Genomic DNA, 21128 nt, shown 5'->3' with positions numbered 1-21128 from the left:
GCACCTGCGGTCCCCTATCCGCAGGTGCGGTTATGACAAAACCAGCAGCTTCAGCTGCATCCTCGAATTCCCAAACTTTTCGTTGACCATCCGAAATCATCCCGAGGCCCCTGGGACCTCAACCAAAAATACCAACAAGTAATATAACACTATTCAAACTTATACCAATTTTCGGAACACTCAAAACGACGCCGAAACACCAAATCACCCTCAGATTCAAGCCTAAGGATTCCAAAACTTCCAAATTCCGCAAACGATCAAAAAGTCTATCAAACCTCGTCCAAATGACCTGAAACTTTGCACACACGACAAAAATGACACCACGGACCTACTCCAATTTCCGGAATTTCATTCCGACCCCATATCAAAATCTCCACTACCAATCGGAAAATGCCAAAATTTCAATTTCGCCAATTCAAGCGTAAATCTACCAAGGACCTCCAAAATACATTCCGATCACGCTCCTAAGTTCCAAATCACCTCACGAAGCTATACGAATCATAAAAACCAAATTCCGAGATCGTTTTCACACAAGTCAACTTCCGGTTGACTTTTCCAACTAAAAGGGCAACTTAAGAGACTAAGTGTCTCATAACACTTCAAAACTACTCCAAACCCGAACCTACCGACATGATACGATGAAATGAAGCTGAACAACACATAAAGAAACATAAATGGGAGAAACGGAGCAGTAACTCATGAAACGATCGGCCGGGTCGTTACACTTTGCTTTTTTAGTCACATACAATGATACAAATACATAATATTATGTACAAATACACTCAAATTATATAAATACAATATTTTTTTTCGCATGTATTTATGTGTTCCGAAGGTCTGTATTTTTTTAATACGGCCGAATATCACTGTGTTTTGTGATTTTTTGTTGTTTGAATGCAGCCAAATTGAACGAGGTGAATTGCATACAATGTATAATAGTGAATAATAAATATATGTGAATTGAATACAATGTATACTGTCGAATTGAATAGAACAGTATACACCCTATTTCTTGATTACCTCACTGTATTTATAAATACAGTCGCGCGAAATGGAATACAACACAGTATCAACGAAATTTATGTAGAATTAATTTTGTTGAGTTAAGTTAGGGGTGATACACACTAATTGATCCTTTTTGCGTTATTAAACAGCCGTATTTTCCTATTTTTTAGGCAAATTTCGCTACTATATCCACGAATACAGTTGCATGAATACAACGAATACAGTCGCACAATTGGACTCCCCTATTTTTAGGCGAATTCCGCTACTGTATTCATGAATACAATAACGCGAATACAGTCACTTAGCAGCGAAATTTATGTAAAATTGATTTTGTTAAGATAAATTAAGAGTGATACACGCTAATTGATCATCCTTCCGTTATTAAACAACTGGACTCCCCTATTTTTAGGCGAATTCCGCTACTGTTCATGAATACAGTAGCGCGAATACAACGAATACAGTGACATAACAACTAAATTGTAGCTATATGAAGTAATTTATATGATAGCTATAAGAAGTTAATAACCACTAAACAAGAGTGATTTCTGAAAATTCCTCTATATAAAACTTGAGATCTGTCTCCAAATATTATTTCACTTATCTGGAATCTTGGGTGTATTTGGTATGGCGGAAAACATTTTTCAGAAAATATTTTTCAATTTTCTACTGTTTGGTTGCACAAAATAGTTTGAAAAATATTTTCCTAAATATCATATTTTCCTGAAATTGGAGGAAAATGACTTCCCTAGAAAAAGTTAGGAAAACATTTTCCAAGAACTCCATCTACGCTCACATCGAACCCCAACTCCCTCCCTCTTCTCTCCCTTACCCCACCTCACCTACCCCTCTCTCCAAAAAGGGTTTTTTCTTTCCTTCCAAATTTCAGTTTTTTTTTCCTTTTCCGTCACCACCCACCCTGTACCTCCGTCATCCCCCCCCCCCCCCCCCTAAAAAAATTATTTTTTACGTTTTTTGTGTAATTTTTAAGTTTTTTTTTCCTAGTTTTTCGTTTTCTAAAACCCCCCCCACCCCCCCCCCCGCCTAAAAAAAAAATATTTTTTTTATATTTTCAGTTCTGGTTTTTTTATTTTTCAGTTTATAGGTTCGAAATTTTACGAGTTCTAAAGTTACGAGTTCGGAGGTTTATATGTTTAGAAGTTTGTGGGTTTAGAAATATAGAGTTTACAGGTTCGAAAGTTTAGCGATTCAGAAGTTTATAAAATTTGTGGGTTCGGAAAGTTGTTGGTTCGAAAGTTTTTGGCTTCATATTTATTGTATCTAAATTATTTATGAATACTCTTGAGAAGTTATTTTCCTTAATTTGCGTATCAAACACCGAAAAATGATTAAGATTATTACTTATTTTCCAAGAAAATATTTTCTTGAAAAACATTTTCCACGAAAAATATTTTCCGTTATACAAAACACGCCCCTTATCTATGGCGAAACGGGCATGTTTATGCATGAATATCATTGTATGTTACTTGGAAAAATGACCATAAATTTTAGAAAATGAGTTATTTTAAGCTTCTTATATTTAGATCTACAGAAGAACGAAAATAATCAAAAGTTTCCCACTACATATGTTTGAGAATACTATAAAATGTACACCTTCAATTCTGAGTACTAAAACATGGAAAGTTAACCAATCTTCACAGGAATGCATCAAATTATTTATTTCTAAAGCAGCAAACTAAGCAAAAGCATCTTCCTGTACAAGGATCCTACATTATGCTCTCAATACACTCCTTCAATTTATTGCGAAATGGAAAACAGTAAAAAAAGATTTATCAACAACAGCAGAACTACACCTCAATCAGAAACAAGTTGGGTGGGCTATGTAAATCCTCGCTCTCCATTAAATTAAAACGAAAGGCGCTTTCCATTGTCAATTCCCTTTATTCGCTTGTGTATTTACATAAGTTGTTCATCTTGAGTTGCCTGTCAAACCGTGTTTGATATCATCATATCAAAGCCCTGAATTCTTCCTAGATGTCAATCCCCCAAATGAGAGAATTATTTCTGTCATTCTTCTGCTCAGGTCTTCAAATGATGGACGAAGTTCTGGTTTGCTGTTTGTAGTCAAGAAACAAAGGCTTAATTAAGTTCATTTACAATACTTACGACAACAATAACAACCCAGTAAAATCCTCGTAGTGGGGTTTGGGGAGGGTAGTGTGTACGCAGACCTTACCCCTACCCCGAAGGAGTAGAGAGGTTGTTTCCGAAAGACCCTCGGCTCAAGAAAGCAAAAAAAACACAAGGAAACAATATTAGTATCACCACAGAAATCATAGGAAAAATAGTAACAACAAGAAATTCAGATGAAAGATGCAAAGCAAAGCGATAACTAATAAATAGGTTCTCCACTGAAAAGCGAAATAGTAAGGCACAACATTGCTACTAGCTATCTTAGACAAAAACCCTACCAGACTAGTCTCACAAAGGTACGAAGTAAGGCAACACTCAACTATCTCTTAACCTACAACCCTAATACTCGACCTCCACATCTTCCTATTAAGTGTCATGTCTCGGAAATCTGAAGACTCGTCATATCCTGCCTGATCACCTCTCCCAAATACTTCTTAGGCCACCCTCTACCTCTTCTCATGCCCTCCACAACCAGCCACTCACACATCCTTACCGGAGCATCCGGGCTTCTCCTCTGAACATGCCTGAACCATCTGAGCCTTGCTTCCCGCATCTTGTCATCAATGGGAGTCACGTGCACCTTCTCCCGAATATCATCATTCCTAATCTTATCCATCCTAGTGTGCCCGCACATCCACCTTAACATCTTCATTTCTGCTACTTTTATCTTCTAGATATGTGAGTTCTTAACAGGCCAACACTCAGCCGCATACATCATGGCCGGTCTAACCACCGCTTTATAGAACTTACCTTTGAGTATCGGTGGCACTCTCTTGTCACACATAGGGGTGTTCGTAGTCGGTACGGTACGGTATTTAGACATTTCGGTTCGGTATTTTCGGTATTCGGTTTCTTAAAATCATATACCAATACTGTACCTAATTCAATTCGGTATGGTTCGGTTTTGGTTTATCGGTTCGGTAACTTCGGTTTATTCGGTTTGAATACTAACTAGACCATAAAGCCATAGACTCTAGTATTCTTAATTAAAGTACTCAAAAATACAAAACTGAAAATGTTTGTTGACCAAAATTTTGTCAAAAACTAGCAAATATCGACCCAAATAGAGAAAATTGTATATAAAAGAATATTTGATCATTAGAAATGTCTTGTTACTTGTTTAGAGTTAATTGATGAACTTAGAGAATAATTGAAAGTAAAATTTTAGATTTTTTATATTTATGTTAGAATTGATAATACATGTTCTGTGTAATATAATATATATTTCGGTAGGTATCGGTATTTCGGTATTTTATTTTAAAATACCAAATACCATACCTAATACCAATTTTTTTAAAAACTTAAATCAAATACCAAAATACCGTATACCAAATACCAAAATTTTCGGTTTCGATACGGTAATTCGGTATTTACCAAATTATGCACAGCCCTAGTCACACATGACTCCAGACGCTAACCTCCACTTCAACCATCCTACCCCTATACGGTGTTGTAATATTCTCGTTGATCTCCCCTCCCCTCTGGATAATCGACCCAAGGTACTTGAAGCTGCCTCCACTTGGGATGACCTGTGATTCAAGCCTCACATCCACGCCCATTTCCCCCAGCTCAACGTTGAACTTACACTCCAGGTATTCCGTCTTTATCCTGTTCAGCTTGAAACGCTTAGACTCAAGAGCCTATCTCCAAACCTCCGGCCTCTCGTTAACACCGGCTCGCGGCTCAGCAATCAGAACTATGTCATTGGCGAAAAGCATGCACCATGTCACCTCCCCTTGAATATGGTGTGTTAACGCGTCCATCACCTGGGCGAATAAGAACGAACTGAGCGCAGAACCTTGGTGTAACCCCATTACAACCGGAAAATGCTTAGAGTCGCCTCCTACTGTCTTAGCCGAGTCTTAGCCCCATCATACATGTCCTTAATCACCATAATGTAGGGAACCGACACACCTTTCGCCTCCAAGCATCTCCAAAGAACTTCTCTAGGAACCTTGTCATATGCTTTCTCAAGATCAATAAACACCATGTATAATAGCTAAAACTCGGGAATCAAACAAAAGGAAAGAAAAGCACCTTTGCCAACAATCATGTATAATAGCTGAAACTCGGGAATCAAGATTTTGTGGAATGTCCAGTCTTCTATCCATAAAGCCAACAATTCCAACAACCTTCAAATAAAAAAACTGTAAGAAATGGACTTACACTATTAAATATTTTATTTATATTTAAATATCCAGATTTGGTGATAGTCCATAAATGTGAGCCCAATTATAAGTGTGATAATTGGTTATTGAGTTGTGCACTTAATGTGCATGTCGGTAAGTGTAGACTCAACCCAATGAGGCCCGTAATGGGACTCTAGCCCTTGTATAAACACATAGTTAGAGTTATTTCAGAACATGTGTGGTAGCTGTCCCATTAACGCTGCAATATTGGAGAAAGAGTAATAGGGAGGAAGACCTAGTCTTCGTCAATCCACGGTATCGCTCAAACAGGTACGCAACTGTTCTTGCTAATCTAAATTTGTTTTGTATCCTAATATCATGTTTGATCTTGGGTTACATTATATCAACACTCTTACACAAACTCCTTTTGGTACCACTACTGACTATTGAGAACCACACTAACAAATCTAACTTGCTATCAGCATTTGCATGCACAGACATAAATATAGATCGATATGGTGAAAAGAAACATTGAGGTACCTGCAAGGGATTAAGGTCTTTCCACGGAATAGATTCAGTCATTAGCTCCCACAAGATCACACCGAAACTGAAGACATCAGATCTGCACAACAGTGGAAGAACTTAACCGTATTGTAAGAAACAAATAATCTTTATCCAATGTAAAGCATTCTCATGCTTTATAAAGGTTTTATCAATATTTTAAGAGTATTAACCAAGCATCTGCAAATATACAAAATAATCCGGTGATTATGGTCATCGCACTAAAATCTAGATTATTGGACCGCAAATACCTTACTAGGCGATACTTTACTCACTGTTGGGTGTGCGAACACAGTCTCATATTGGTAGCTGAAAAGATTGGGAGTCCACATATATAAGGCATAGGGACCTCTTAATGGTGTGAGGCCTTTTGGAAAAACCGAGCGAGCTTAGCCGAAAGCGGGCAATATCACACCATCTTAAGAGTATTTTTGGACCGGTTTAGCCCAATACTCACAAAAGAATGGTCCCACAGATTTGCTCCTTTCCTCATAGAGAAAGGCACAAGGAGCAATGTCTCAAGTTCAACGATCAGTTTCGCATTACACCATCAAGGTTAATTAACAGAAACAAAATAATACAGAAAGTAAAGGTTATGAAGCTTACTTTTCTGTTGAAGGTTCATTTCTAAGTACTTCAGGAGCCATCCACTGCGGCTGCAATAATAAAATGTAGGAAAATTTGTGAGAGACAGGTAACAGCATTAGCCCATCTGATGTGACCACGAAAAAAGAGCAAATCAAAAGGCTAAGAAGCATACCGTCCCTCGTCCAGAATTTGCTGTTAAAAAGGTAGCATGTTTCAATTTTGAAAGGCCAAAATCTCCAACCTGAGGAAAGAGACACCAATAGCTAATCTAGTAAAAGAACTTCAATAAGAATAATTGTAAGGTTCCACGGAGAAATCAAAACCTTGACAGCCCAGCTTTTATCCACTAGCAGGTTCGAAGATTTCAGGTCTCTATGTACTATAGGAGGGTTTCGCCGGTGCAAGTAATTCATACCCCTAGCCTAAAGCAAACAAGAAGAAACACCATGAGTTCTCATAAGGGTAATGAGTCATACTTAAAAACTAATTATTCAAAGGAAATAGATGAGTCCAAGTGGATAAAAGACCACGTCAAGAGCCATCCTAAGACGCCTTTTGAGGTCTAGTGGCTGATTATTCTTGTGAAGTGCTTTAAAAAGACTTCCCCTGAAACACATGATGAAACAGCATTTCACATAAAATCTTTATTCAGCTACTATATACAGTGTCTATCGATTGTCTCTTGTCTCTGGTTTGACTGCTAACTTTCATAACCAGGACCATGTCTGATGAAAATGACATACTTCATTACCTGGGTAAATATTCTGTGACAATGGCAAGCTTTTCTTGTGAACATACTGCTCCCATAAATAATAGCACGCTTGGATGTCTAAGTCTTTTCATTATGTCAATCTGAAGAAGTGTTGAAAATCAATTAGAAATCTGTTATGTATATAATAAGTCAATGACCGTTTGATGGCATCACATACCTCCTTTTTGTAGTCAAGAAAAGTTGTCTCACCACATTGGTTCCCACAATAAACCTTAACAGCAACATCCTGAAAGACCAAAAAGGCGAGAAGAAACAAATACCACGATGATGAGATCTCATTTCAGTCTGCCATCAGAATGTGAAAAGATTATAGCGAATTAGGACAGTACCGATCCTTTCCAGATTCCATGATACACAACAGCATATGCACCTAAAAAAGGAAATATTATGGTGAGTAGTATTCTAGCTCCTCTATAATTTATTTGGTACTCAATTAACCTCACAGACAGTGATTAACAAGAATGTACAAATAGATCTCTAACAGCTAGGGAGTTTCTTCTCAACCAAATTTGGCCGACATTACATATGTGCAGATAGCCAAAGTGCACCATGTCAACAACATTGGTACAATATTCTCAAGATTTACCTCGTCCAATTTCTTCCCTTAGGCTGATGTCTTCCCAAGATATTTCACAATGTGCTATCAAGCTTAGCTCATTCTCATTTTTGTGTGAATTTCCCTGGTTGCTTCTAGTGCTCTCCCCTGACTTCCGTGACTGTTGGTTTTCTAACTGCTGTCGAGATGAATCTTCCATCCCTGAAAGTTTTGAATTTCCCATCTGTGACTTGAGATATTTATCATTGATTTGGAAACATGATCTTGGCAACTGTTCAGGAGATCCGAATGCCTTAGAACATTCATCAAACTTTCTGGAGCAGGTAGCTATCGGACCCTCTACGACATCAGTGGGTGCTATTTGTGCATTTTCAGGTGCAAACGTTTTTCGTCGAGTAAAATAAGACGCCTTCAGTATATTCTGGAAATCATGATAGGCATCAAGAACATGACTATATTTTCCCTCTGAAGCTGATGGCAAATAAGGTTCTGCGACATCCTCACTAGTAGAAGTTTTATCGCATCCGTTCGGTTGAATATTTCCACACATTTCTCCCCCAATGGTTCCAAATCCTGTAATGTGAAGCTTTGACATAACCTTTGCCACCTACCATATTCACAAAGCAGGTAAGACTAGAATAACAATGGCCAGCCTATCAGTAAAGTAGGCTGAAGGCCAAAAACAGGACATATGTAGAGAAAAATTATCCTATGCATGAAAGGAAGAAGAAACCGTACTAGTTTAGAAGGCTGAGCAATATCAAATGCAGACTGATCCGTCTCTGAGCTTTCTGAATTAGCTCTGATCTTCCTACCTAGCAAACTGAAATTCAGCCGTGCAGCCTGAAATGTTGATAACATTTTCTCATACATCTCATTAATAATTAACAAAAAGCAAAGAACCTTAGTACCTACACATGACTTACGGGTGCTCTTGGTGGCTTTTGTGATTGCCCTCCTAATCTGTCTAGTTCAGCCTCCTCTCTGTCTCTCACATTTGCAGATGCATTGCGTGTATCCTCTCCACGTTTAAGTGGGAAGACTTTTGAGGCCTGAAAATATAGAATACCAACGGTGAATAATTTACGCAGGAAACTAACTCAAAATGTTAATAAGCCAGTGATAAAGCAATAATAAGCACCAGATTGGAAACAGATGATGCAGTTTGTGGCGGTGGATGCCATTGGCTACTTTTGACATTTATTCCTTGCTTTCCAGGTTGTCCATTAGCCTGAGAGCTTCTTGTTTTTTCTGAGTTTATCTTATTTAAAAAAGCTGCATCACTTGAGACAGTGATAACACCAAAAATCTCACTGTCTTCGTACCATAGGCTCTTTGTCACAATTGCCATAAAGATCTGACCAGTCCTCTTCTTAAAAGGAAACTGACCCGACCATGATTGTCCACAGCTCAATCTTTTCACAGCATTCCTAGCCAATTCATGATATTCTTCACAAATAAGCAGTTCAGTACACCTGTGTTCAACTACTTCATAGTTTTTATAACCATAGAGTTTCTCAGCAGCTCGATTCCTGCAATAGAAAACTCGCTTGTGTTATGTGGTAGGTCACAGGAGAGGAATAGCCGATACTCTTTCTTTTTCTTATTCTTCTTCTTGTTTACCCTTTTCCTTTCTTCCGTTAATTGAATAACCGATTGAGCAATGAGTAAGTGTAGAGTCACAATATGAGTCAATAGAAAGGGGATTTGGACCATTTGGTTACAGCAAATGTGGATGTAGTACATTTGAGCATCCACATCTCTAAAGCAGAGATGCAAAGATAAACCTGTCTGTTCATCCACTAAGCATACTACTCTCATTGGAATTCCATATTTCCTCTCAAAACTAACTACCCCTTTTACAAAATTGAGTTTAACCAAAATGTGATATTTGAAGTATGTACGCATTTTCAGATGGACAAATATAAGATTATATACTTTCAGTCAAAGGTAAAGCAGAAATCTCGACTTGAGTTAATTCCCTTGCACAGTTGCACCTATAACTGGAGAAACGAATGCAAAAGAAGTAAACCGATAATTGATACTAATGCCTATTTCCCTGCTTGCTATAACAGTAGGAAAAGGTTGCTACGCGCCTCATAGCCAATTGCTGCACCTAATCTTAGCATCTAAAAAGGGCACACTTTATATACTTATTTATGTGTTAATACGATCCGTCTAGCTCCAATCAGATCCTTTTTCATTGGCCATGAAAATTTTCTGACGAAGAATATGATTAGACATGAACTTGAAATCTTTTCATGCTCTGATACCATATTGAATTGTTCTTAGAATTTGGTTAGAAAGAACACTACCATTTTATTACTAGTACTTATTTATGTCCTTAAAATGATTTATAATGCAGAGGAGAGAATGAAGCCATGCATCCCTTGCATTTTTTACAAAGAGATTGTTCCATGATTGGAAGGTGAGCCTTGGAGCATTGTTAAAGTTGTCTCTGTATGACCTATAGGTCACGGGTTTGAGCCGTGGAATCAACCATTAATGCTTGCATCATGGTAGGCCACAGTACACCCCTTGGGGCACGACCCTTCCCCGGATCCTGCGTAAACGCGCGATGCTTCGTGCACCGGGCTGCTCTTGAGATTGTTCTGTGCTTGGAGCTGTGAAGTAACTCTAACGTTGCGCGCTCGTCCTAGAACTATTAAAGAATAAAAATGATAAAGATTTCATTAATAGGAGCTGAAAATTAGCGGTATTTACCAGTAAATTATTTCCCCAGTACCAACTTTGGTAACGTAAAGTGCATGACCCATGTCCTCCAAAACATTTCTGTACGGAGTCCCGGAGTAGAACACTCCGGGACCGCAGTACCACGTCGCATTATCGGCATCTGATTCCTTACTACATTTATCTTCCAAGAGCAAGCTAAATTGTTCCCTGAGTCTCACATAACTCGTTTCTAAACCTCGCAATCTCTCCGAAAAAACTCGGGAAATAGCCAACTGTGTATCGCCGGAACCATCACCGTTCATAACGGCGGAATACGGAGGTGGTAGTGGTGGTGGTTTTGGACGGAGGTGAGAAAGGCTTTTGTAGCTGTGTGTGACTGTGTTCCCCTTTGTTGAATTTAAATATTAGACTATTTATAATGTATCGTGGGACTAAAAGGTATTTGCCACATGGCATTTGTACGCCAAAATGAAGCTAACGCCTGAAAATAGGTGGATATAAGTAGAAAGTGGACGTGCCGGCAGGGACGATTTAGCGGGGTGGAAGAGGGTTCGCCGAAAAATTACACGGTATATATAAGGAAAATTTATTTTTAATCTTTATATATTAAGTTTTGAACTCCTTTAACACAATTCAAAAGTGTAATTTAGTGGTTAAGGGGCTCAAAACTTTCATAAGGTCATAGATTCAATTCCCCTAGCTACAAAAATAATATTTTGAACCCCTTTTGTGGAGATCCTGCCTCCGTGGTGGAGTGGTAAGTACTCATTCATCCTTAACCAGAGGTGTCGGGTTCGAGCCCCTGGGTATGAAGTCGCCTTTGTTAGGGAGCGCTTTATCCCCAATGTGGGACTTCCCGGCGCGAATCCGAATTTAATCGGCCCCTAATATGAGTACCGGGTGAGAAACCAAAACAAAAAAAAAGAGGGTGGATAATTATGTTTATTTTGGTCACGGTTTCAAGGATAAGGTTAAGCTTCGGCTCAGTAATTGGAGTTTTTTTTTCCCTTTCAAATTTGAACAATTTTGGAATTATGCCATATTTCGTCATGTTACTATATATTACTCTTTTTTTTTCAGTTTATGTGAACCTATTTTCTTTTTGATCCGTTTCAAAAAGAATGACCTCTTTCTAAATTTGAAAATAATTAGGTTTAAACTTACAATTCTACGAAGCTTTTATAACCACACCAATACTCTGGACCCTTTTTTAACTTGTTTAGGACTACAAATTCCTAAAATCATTATTTTTTCTTAAACTTATGCCCAGTCAAACAAATTCACATAAATTGAAACGAAAAAAAATTCAAAAATACTAGTCCTGCAAATTGGGTTTTTTATTTCAATTTGATCGACAGGAATTTAGAGAATAGTACATATTTGGTGATTACTGTAAGAAAGTTCCAAGACCACATTATACGGCTAAACTGAACAAAAGAACAAAGCTGGCAAACGTCCTGAACCAATACAAAGCATCTTCTGGTCAGGAATTGGAAAATGTCACTTCCTACGTCACTTTTTATATGACCCGATTATTATTTTGGGAATAAAACAGTATGTTCATTTGATTAGGAATCTTTCAAATAATTTTAAATATTTAGTTACTAATTATGCTGATTTATCGTATTTTTATATATTTTTAAATGTATAAATTTTATTTTAATAAATTTATAACATTTATCATCAAATTAAAAACGAAAAATTAGATACTTTAATACTCATGCTTCGGATCCCTATGAACAGAGGGAGTATTTTTAAAATTTCATATACCACATTTTGGAGTTAATTTATTAATTTTTCAAGTGATAAGGAACTTGTTTACTGTCAATTCGGGCTTGCCCTTTTTAGTATGATTAGTCGAGATCAGAGGCGTTACATGCCAAAGTTTGACCCCATATCGTACCGGATCGTGACACGAAGTTAGATGGCTAAGCTCGTGACTCAGGGACCGATTGAGATCGAGATCAGCCAAGACCGAGACCGATCGGGAAAGAGATCGAGCAAGATCGAGGGAAGCATGTCGAACCGAATAACGGAAAACCAAGATATCCGCGATCAGGCGAGTATCACGGCGGAAATCTCGGCACGTATCAAGGAGAGGCCGATTTATCAATTAATCATGGGATTTCTTACCGTATTTAGGATTGTACTAGGAGTAGGACTCTCCTACTATATAAAGGGGAGCCGATCATTTGTATTCATCATCATATTCACGTTACATAAAGCTATACATTCACTTTCTCTTAAGCACTCAATATTCCTGTTACTGTGTTCATACTTTCCAACGAAATATTCTCTTAATTCGGGGCAGTCTAGCTCAATGATTAAAGCTATACATTTTATTTGGTTTGCTTAATTTATATTCGCAGTTAATTTCATTGTCAAATTTACGTTTTCTCTTAATTTGTGCTAAGTAAATTACGTGTCCTTAAAATGACAGTATAAATTCTATTGTTATCCATTTTTAGGGTAAACACAACTTTTTTTGAGTAAAAGATAGTGAATTAAGGAAATTTAGAAATTAATAAGTTGTTTTCTTTTCCTTGGGATCTGGAGGGAAATAGAAATAGGAGTTGGATGAAGAGATTATAACAGCCACGCTTCTCACACGAATTTAGTATCTATAATATCCAACCTCTGAACTGAAAAAGTTATTCAAGAAATTACGGTAGATGAACATTTTTAGAACCATCATTTATAATAAAATATGTTAAGAATAGTTTTGAAAAAATAGTTTTGGGCCATAATTTTGAAGTACTAGAAATCTAACATCATACTTTAAAATTCTGACAGCATATTTTAAAATTATAATAATATACATCAAAATTCTAATAGCGAACTCTAAAAATTCTGACAGTATGTTTCAAAGTTCTAAGTTCTAACACGATAATTTTCTTGGTACCAAATGATCCAATTTGTGTAAATCGCACAAAAATTCTTTTCTATTAAGGCTCAATCTGAAACAATAAGCTTTCTGAAAAGGAAAGTATCAACAAATGGCAAAAAGGTTAAAAAGAAACGGTTAATCATTCATATTATTCACCAAAAATGATTTGAATAATAAATTTCTTAAGAAACGAGTCAAATATGGATAAAAACCATATTATCCATTTAGAAATTAGATAATCAATGGATAACTAGTGGATCACTAATGAGTTTAACTTTGTAGAAGTAGCGTGGGATAGCCACCTTTTAACATGATATTTAGTTTTATCCAATATTTTTAATGTTGAGCAAAAATAGCCACTATTCTATTAAAATTATTACGAAAAGACATTTTTACCCTTTGTTCATGAGTGCTGTGTAAATATTAAGGACATGATGTCCTTAACATTTGCACTGCACACATGAAGTTAAGAACGCTATGTCCTTAACATTCACACTGCACATATGAAGTTAAGGACTTGACATGACACTTTGTTCTTAATATTTACATAGCATTCATGAAGTTAAGGACACCAAGTCCTTAATATTTACACAGCACCCATGTCTAGCACAGGGGTATTTTCATCCGGATGGATAAAAATTTATTAAGCACTGGCTAAAGAGTAAATACATTTTAAACGGTGGCTAAAGAGTAAAGACATCTCTAATTAGTGGCTAACTGTGCACTTCTCCCTTTAACTTTTACATTATAAAGCTTTAAATTAGGAGTTCCTCAAGTTTCGGAGACTAAAGATTCTCTCAAAAATGATCATATTCAAGATGACATTGATTCGATTAACCCATATTTTATCCGTATTAAATATGGGTCTAATCAGATAATTTATTCGTTTTTGAGACGTTCCATCTCCGACCCGCGCCCGCCCATTTGTCACCCCTGCACAGAATCTAGACAGTACGAAAATCTAAAAATTAAGTCTTCAATTCTATTCTCTGTCATCCACGATGTTGTGACCTCATGTGAGGCTACGTGGGCACTCTGGTGGCCACAGGATACAGCTTCCTTGAGTCTATTTTTTTTTTTTATATTCATATCTGATGCTTATACTGGATTCTATTAAATTTAGATTTGTGCTGAAAAATCTCATATTAGAGGTACAATACCTTCTAACAAAAGGTGACATATAAAAAACTCGAACTTAAATTTTTTTATTAGGGTGAAAGAATAGTTATCATTTCACTATAACCCTTACTAATGAGTTGAGTTGTCGGAAAAAGAAGAAAAAAAGGCTGTTTCATGCATATCGTTTTATAGCAAATTAAAGATGAACGATGAATATCTCCAGCAACCACAACAATGGAAAAAAGGTACACTAAGCTCATTTGAGAGCATTTCTCGGGTATAAGTCTAACAACCTCAACGTAATCCTACTTTTTCTGATCGCATCACAGATGACAATTGTTAGTAAACTGTATTTGTAATCAATTCTGAAGAATATAAAATAACATAAACAGAATTGTAAACGAAATAACAAAAATCAATTCGAGCCCACTGAATTCACAGTGTTTCCTTAAGGAATTTAATCCCCTCCTAGTACCCAAGGTTATGGATTATTTCCTCCCAGGATAGAACGAATTACACACTGGTATAGTGGTACTTCAAACCCCAGTATTTCAGCGAACACAAAGTTCGGTAGCAAATCACACTTACTGTTGCTTTCTTTGAAGTTAAAATATGTAGAAGAAAGGAGAAAACTCAGAAAATTCGTATGGAAATTCTGAGCAGAATAGTCTTGTATTTATAGCCAAAGTTGGGCTGAAATCTGAAAAGGTGCAACTCTTCAGAATGGCTGTTTTTGCAAAACGGCCGCAACATAAATGCCATAACATTAATGGCTATTTACTCAACAATAAAGAGGGAAAATTGAAGGGTAGTTAATTTTCTGTTACAAAAACAGAAAACTGAAAATTTGATAACTGAATTGGATTTAATATTAATATTCTGTTATTAAAATAAATATTTAATAATATTTCTGTTAATATTTACTATTAACAAATAAATTTGGTCCAAAAATTAATCAATCGATCATTTGACCAAATCCGAATCCGAATCCGAATCCGAAGCCGAAGCCGAAGCCGAGCGAGCGAGCGACGACGACGACGACGACGGCGCGAGGCTTGCCTTCTTCTCAACTTTTTATGAGCTAGAAGAAGAGCAATTGCTTATATACCCATCAAAAACCTTTTCCTCTTCCAATATGACACAATGTTCCTTCATCAAGGGGGGGAGGGGGGGGGGGGGACTTAAAATTTTCATTTCCCTCCATTTTTCATTCACCCTATTTTAAGCATTAATAGCTTATAAACCCAACAATCCCCCACATGAATGGAGAATGGCTATATCACGGAAGTATGCATGAAAAACTGTGTGATTCGCAAGCAAGGTTAATTGCATCTGGATAAGTAGGTTTCCCTTTGAACTTTCCATAGTGAACTTATGTAGGATATACTCAGTCAATCGGTAGATTTGATATCTTTGAACCTTCGAACTTTGGTGTATACCTAGACAACCATAAGTCACACAACCAACCCTTAACCGTCTTTGGTTCGCATCGTTGTGTTTGTTTCAGCCATGAACACCGCCTGGTTTCATAAGTGCGTAGAGAACTGGCCTTCCAAAGTTCTCCTTGAAGCGGCTAACACTTCACACTTACATATGTGATTCCTAAACGTGTCATCCCGTAGATATACTATTTGATATACCCCGTATCAAATTTAGAAATCATTAAAAGCCTTAATGATTTATCCTTGGTACTGAACATTGTCTCATCACGAGAATGGACCAAAAGTTGACAATGTTGAACCGTCATTAATGACTTTGTTTGATCTCCTTGAACCTAGATCTTGGGATCTCCAGTCTTCTAGGTAGAGTTACCGCCACTATGACTTGTTCTCGGCCACAGTCCCATTCCCCTTGATGATTTCTCAACTACCTCTCTAGTTAGGCCTTTTGTAAGTGGATCCGACACATTATCACTTGACTTTACATAATCAATCGTGATAATTCCTCTAGAGAGTAATTGCCTACGGTTTTATGTCTTCGTCGTGTATGACGAGATTTACCGTTATACATAACGCTCCCAGCCCTTCCAATTGCCGCTTGACTATCGCAATGTATGCATATTGGTGCCAACGGTTTGGGCCAAAATGGAATATCTTCCAAGAAATTCCGGAGCCATCCAGCTTCTTTACCGGCTTTATCTAAAGCTATGAATTCAGCCTCCATTGTAGAGCGGGAAATACAAGTTTGTTTGGACGACTTCCAAGATACCGCTCCTCCACCAATAGTGAATACATATCCACTTGTGGACTTGGAATCAGTTGATCCGGTGATTCAATTTGCATCACAGTATCTCTCAATGACCGCAGGATATTTACTGTAGTGCAAAGCAAAGTCCTGGGTATGTACTAAATATCCCAAAACTCGTTTCACGGCCATCCAATGAGATTGACCCGGATTGCTCGTATATCGATTCAATTTACTTATAGCACAAGCTATATCTGGTCGTGTACAATTCATGATGTACATTAAGCAACCCAACACACGAGCATAATCCAATTGTGATATGCTTTGACCTTTGCTCTTTGCTAATGCAAGATTCACGTCAATTGGAGTCTTTGAAACTTTAAAGCCCAAGTGCTTGAATTTTTCAGTACTGTCTTAATATAATGAGATTGTGACAATGCCAGACCTTGAGAAGTCCTATGGATCTTAATTACCAGAATTAAATCAGCAACTCCCAAGTCTTTCATATCAAACTTGCTAGTTAGCATGCGCTTAGTCGCATTTATGTTGGCAATGTCATTACTCATTATCAGCATATCATCCACATATAAGCAAATAATGACTATGTGATTTGGAACATTTTTAATGTACACACATTTATCACATTCATTTATTTTAAAATCATTTGACAACATTGTTTGGTCAAATTTCGCATGCCATTGTTTGGGTTATTTTTTTAGTCTGTAAAGGGACTTAACAAGTCTACATACCTTCTTTTCTTTACCTGGAACCACAAACCCTTCAGGTTGTTCCATGTAAATTTCTTCCTCCAACTCTCCATTTAAGAAGGTTGTCTTTACATCCATTTGATGAATTTCAAGACCATAAACTGCAGCTAACGCTACTAACGTTCGTATGGATGTAATTCTTGTAACTGGAGAGTATGTATCGAAATAGTCAAGACCTTCTCGTTGTCTATACCCTTTGACCACAAGTCTTGCCTTAAATTTGTCAATAGACCATCATCTTTCATTTTCCTCTTAAAGATCCATTTAGAACCCAACGGTTTATTTCCAGGAGGAAGATCAACCAATTCTCATGTATGGTTGTTCAGTATGATTCTATTTCACTATTGACTGCCTCTTTCCAAAACAATGATTCCGAAGAAGACATAGCTTCTTTAAATGTTTGAGGCTCATTTTCCAATAAGAAAGTCACAAAATCTGGTCCAAATGAAGTAGACGTTCTTTGACGTTTACTATGTCTTGGATCCTCCTGGTTAAGTGTACTTTCTTTTGTTTCTTCCCGATGTCGTTTAGATCCTTCACCAATCGACTCACATTCCTTTTTATACGGATATATATTTTCAAATAACTCAGCATTATCCGATTCTATAACCATATTATTATGAATGTCGGGATTTTCTGATTTATGAACCAGAAATCGATATGCTTTACTATTAGTCGCATATCCTATGAAAACACAATCAACGGTTTTCGGTCATATTTTTACCCTTTTGGATTTAGGAACTTGCACTTTTGCCAAACACCCCCACACTTTAAAATAATTCAAGTTGGGCTTCCTTCCTTTTTATTTTTCATATGGAATGATTGTGTTTTGCTATGGGGTACTGGATTTAGTATTCGGCTAGCCGTAAGAACGGCTTCCCCCCACAAGTTCTGTGGCAAATCAGAACTTATCAATAATGCGTTCATCACCTCTTTTAATGAACGATTCTTTCTTTCTGCAATCCCATTGGATTGGGGCGTGTAAGGGGCCGTTGTTTGATGAATAATTCCATATTCTAAACATATTTGTTCAAAAGGAGATTCATATTCACCACCCCTATTACTTCTTATCATTTTGATTTTCTTGTTAAGTTGCGTTTCAACTTCATTTTTGTATTGTTTGAATGCGTCTATTGCTTCATCTTTACTATTAAGTAAGTAAACGTAGCAATATCGAGTACTATCGTCAATAAAAGTTATGAAATACTTCTTTCCACCGCGAGATGGTATTGACTTCATATCGCAAATATCTGTGTAAATTAAGTCTAAAGGATCTGAATTCCTTTCAACTGACTTATAAGGATATTTAACATACTTACATTCCACACATATTTGACATTTTGATTTGTCGCATTCAAATTTAGGCAATACTTCCAAATTAATCATTTTCTGCAAGGTTTTATAATTAACATGACCCAAACGTACTGAAATTTTATTATTATTTTCAACAACCATTACATTCAGCTTGAAAAGGCCCTCAGTGAGGTAACCTTTTCCTACAAATATTTCGTTCTAACTTATTACAACCTTATCGAAAACAAAAACATATTTAAAACCATTCTTAACAAGAAGCCCAGCAGAGACTAAATTTTTCCTAATCTCGGGAACATGAAGGACGTTGTTCAAAGTCACCACTTTGCCGGAAGTCATTTTGAGAAATATCTTCCCACATCCTTCAATCTTGGCCTTTGCAGCATTTCCCATAGAAAGCGTCTCATTGGGTCCAACAAGAGCATAAGTAGCAAAAGCTTCTCTAACAGCACAAACATGGCGAGTGGCTCCGGAATCAATCCACCACTCTTTAGGATTGCCCACCAAGTTGCATTCGGAAAGCATGGCGCATAAGTCATCAACATCATCATGCTTTTCAACCATGTTTGCTTGACCCTTCTTCTTGTCTTTCTTCGGAGCACGACACTCCGTAGATATGTGTCCGGCTTTTCCACAGTTGTAGCAATTTCCACTGAACCGCTTCTTGCTTGGGTTGTATTTCGGTCCAGAAGCCTTCTTCCTCTTTTTGTTCTCTTCAACAATATTTGCTCCCATTATTGTTGAGTTTCCACGGCCTCTCTTTTCAGCAGCTTTGTTGTCCTCTTCGATTCTCAACCGAACAATGAGATCTTCAAGGGAAATCTCCTTGCGTTTGTGTTTCAAGTAGTTTTTGAAGTCCTTTCACAAAGGAGGTAGCTTCTCAATCATCGCTGCTACTTGGAATGCTTCATTGATGACACGACCTTCAATGAAATTTTTGGTAGTAAAAATATTAAGATTACTATTTTCAACATCAGTATTAATTTGATTTATACCTTCAGCAAGGAGATCGTGAATAATCACTTGCAATTCCTGGACTTGGGTAATAATAGACTTGCTATCTACCATTTTGTAGTCCAAAAACTTTGCAGCAACGAACTTTTGCAACCCGGCATCTTCGGTTTTGTATTTCTTTTCAAGCGCAGTCCACAGTTCTTTTGACATTTCCACACCACTGTAGACGTTATACAAAGCATCCTCCAGCCCGCTTAGAATATAATTCTTGCACAAAAAATCTAAATGCTTCCACGCCTCAATCACGAGAAAGCGTTCAGTTTCTGGAGTTTCATCGGGCAACACAGGAACATCTTCCTTGATGAACTTCTGGAGACTTAGAGTAGTCAAATAGAAGAACATCTTTTGCTGCCAGCGCTTGAAATCAGTCCCGGAAAATTTTTTGGGTTTCTCCGCCGGTGCCAATGCTGTCGGTGTTGTTCGGCTCGTTGAGGCATTGGCAGTCACCATTGGAATAGCTTGGTTCACATTATCATTAGTCATTTCTGTAAAAGAATGACACAAACGTTAAAATCACGTAGATTTTAATCTCCAATAGAGTACAAAACCACAAAGGTTTTACTCTCCAGAAACAGTGAGTACAAATACAGAAAATATATTAAATTTCTTAAGCTTGTTAGTAAACTGTATTTGTAAAATAATTCTGGAGAAAATAAAATAACATAAACAGAAATGTAAACGAAATAACAAAAACCAATTCGAGCCCACTGAATTCACAGTGTTTCCTTAAGGAATTTAATCCCCTCCTAGTACCCAAGGTTATGGATTATTTTCTCCCAGGATAGAACGAATTACACACTGGTGTAGTGGTACTTCAAACCCCAGTGTTTCAGCGAACACAAAGTTCGGTAGCAAATCACACTTACTGTTGCTTTCTTTGAAGTTAAAATATGCAGAAGAAAGGAGAAGAACTCAGAAAATTCGTATGAAAATTCTAAGCAGAATAGTCTTGTATTTATAGCCAAAGTTGGGTTGAAATCTGAAGAGGTACAACTCTTCAGAATGGCTGTTTTTGCAAAACGGCCACAACATAAATGCCATAACATAAATGGCTATTTACTCAACAATAAAGAGGGAAAATTGAAGGGTAGTTAATTTTCTGTTACAAAAACAGAAAACTGAAAATTGGATAACTGAATTGGATTTAATATTAATATTTATTTTAATATTTATATTCTGTTATTAAAATAAATATTTAATAACATTTCTGTTTTGGTCCAAAAATTAATCAATCAATCGATTGACCGAATCCGAATCCGAATCCGAGCCGAGCCGAGCCGAGCGAGCGAGCGACGACAACGACGACGCGAGGCTTACCTTCTTCTCAACTCTCTATGAGCTAGAAGAAGAGCAATTGCTTATATACCAATCAAAAACCTTTTCCTCTTCC

At 37.1% G+C, this 21128-nt stretch overlaps 1 protein-coding gene across 1 annotated transcript; it reads right to left on the bottom strand.

Annotated features, from left to right (window-relative positions):
- Positions 1–2641: 2641 nt before the first annotated feature.
- LOC109244923 (serine/threonine-protein kinase A-Raf-like) lies at positions 2642–10829 on the bottom strand. The gene is made up of 15 exons (XM_019412092.1): positions 10487–10829; positions 8904–9294; positions 8689–8814; positions 8501–8605; positions 7793–8369; positions 7536–7576; positions 7364–7432; positions 7186–7286; positions 6962–7040; positions 6758–6856; positions 6607–6675; positions 6453–6502; positions 5826–5907; positions 5194–5288; positions 2642–3077 (listed from the first exon to the last, which is right to left on the bottom strand). The coding sequence occupies exons 1-15, from the start codon at positions 10756–10758 to the stop codon at positions 2975–2977; spliced, it is 2259 nt and encodes a 752-aa protein (XP_019267637.1). The 5' UTR covers positions 10759–10829; the 3' UTR covers positions 2642–2974.
- Positions 10830–21128: the final 10299 nt, after the last annotated feature.

The sequence above is a fragment of the Nicotiana attenuata genome, unplaced genomic scaffold (assembly GCF_001879085.1).
Source record: "Nicotiana attenuata strain UT unplaced genomic scaffold, NIATTr2, whole genome shotgun sequence".
Classification (NCBI taxonomy): Eukaryota; Viridiplantae; Streptophyta; class Magnoliopsida; order Solanales; family Solanaceae; genus Nicotiana; species Nicotiana attenuata.
The sequence above is the reverse complement of the archived record's forward strand: the minus strand, read 5'-3'. Positions and strand labels throughout refer to the sequence as shown.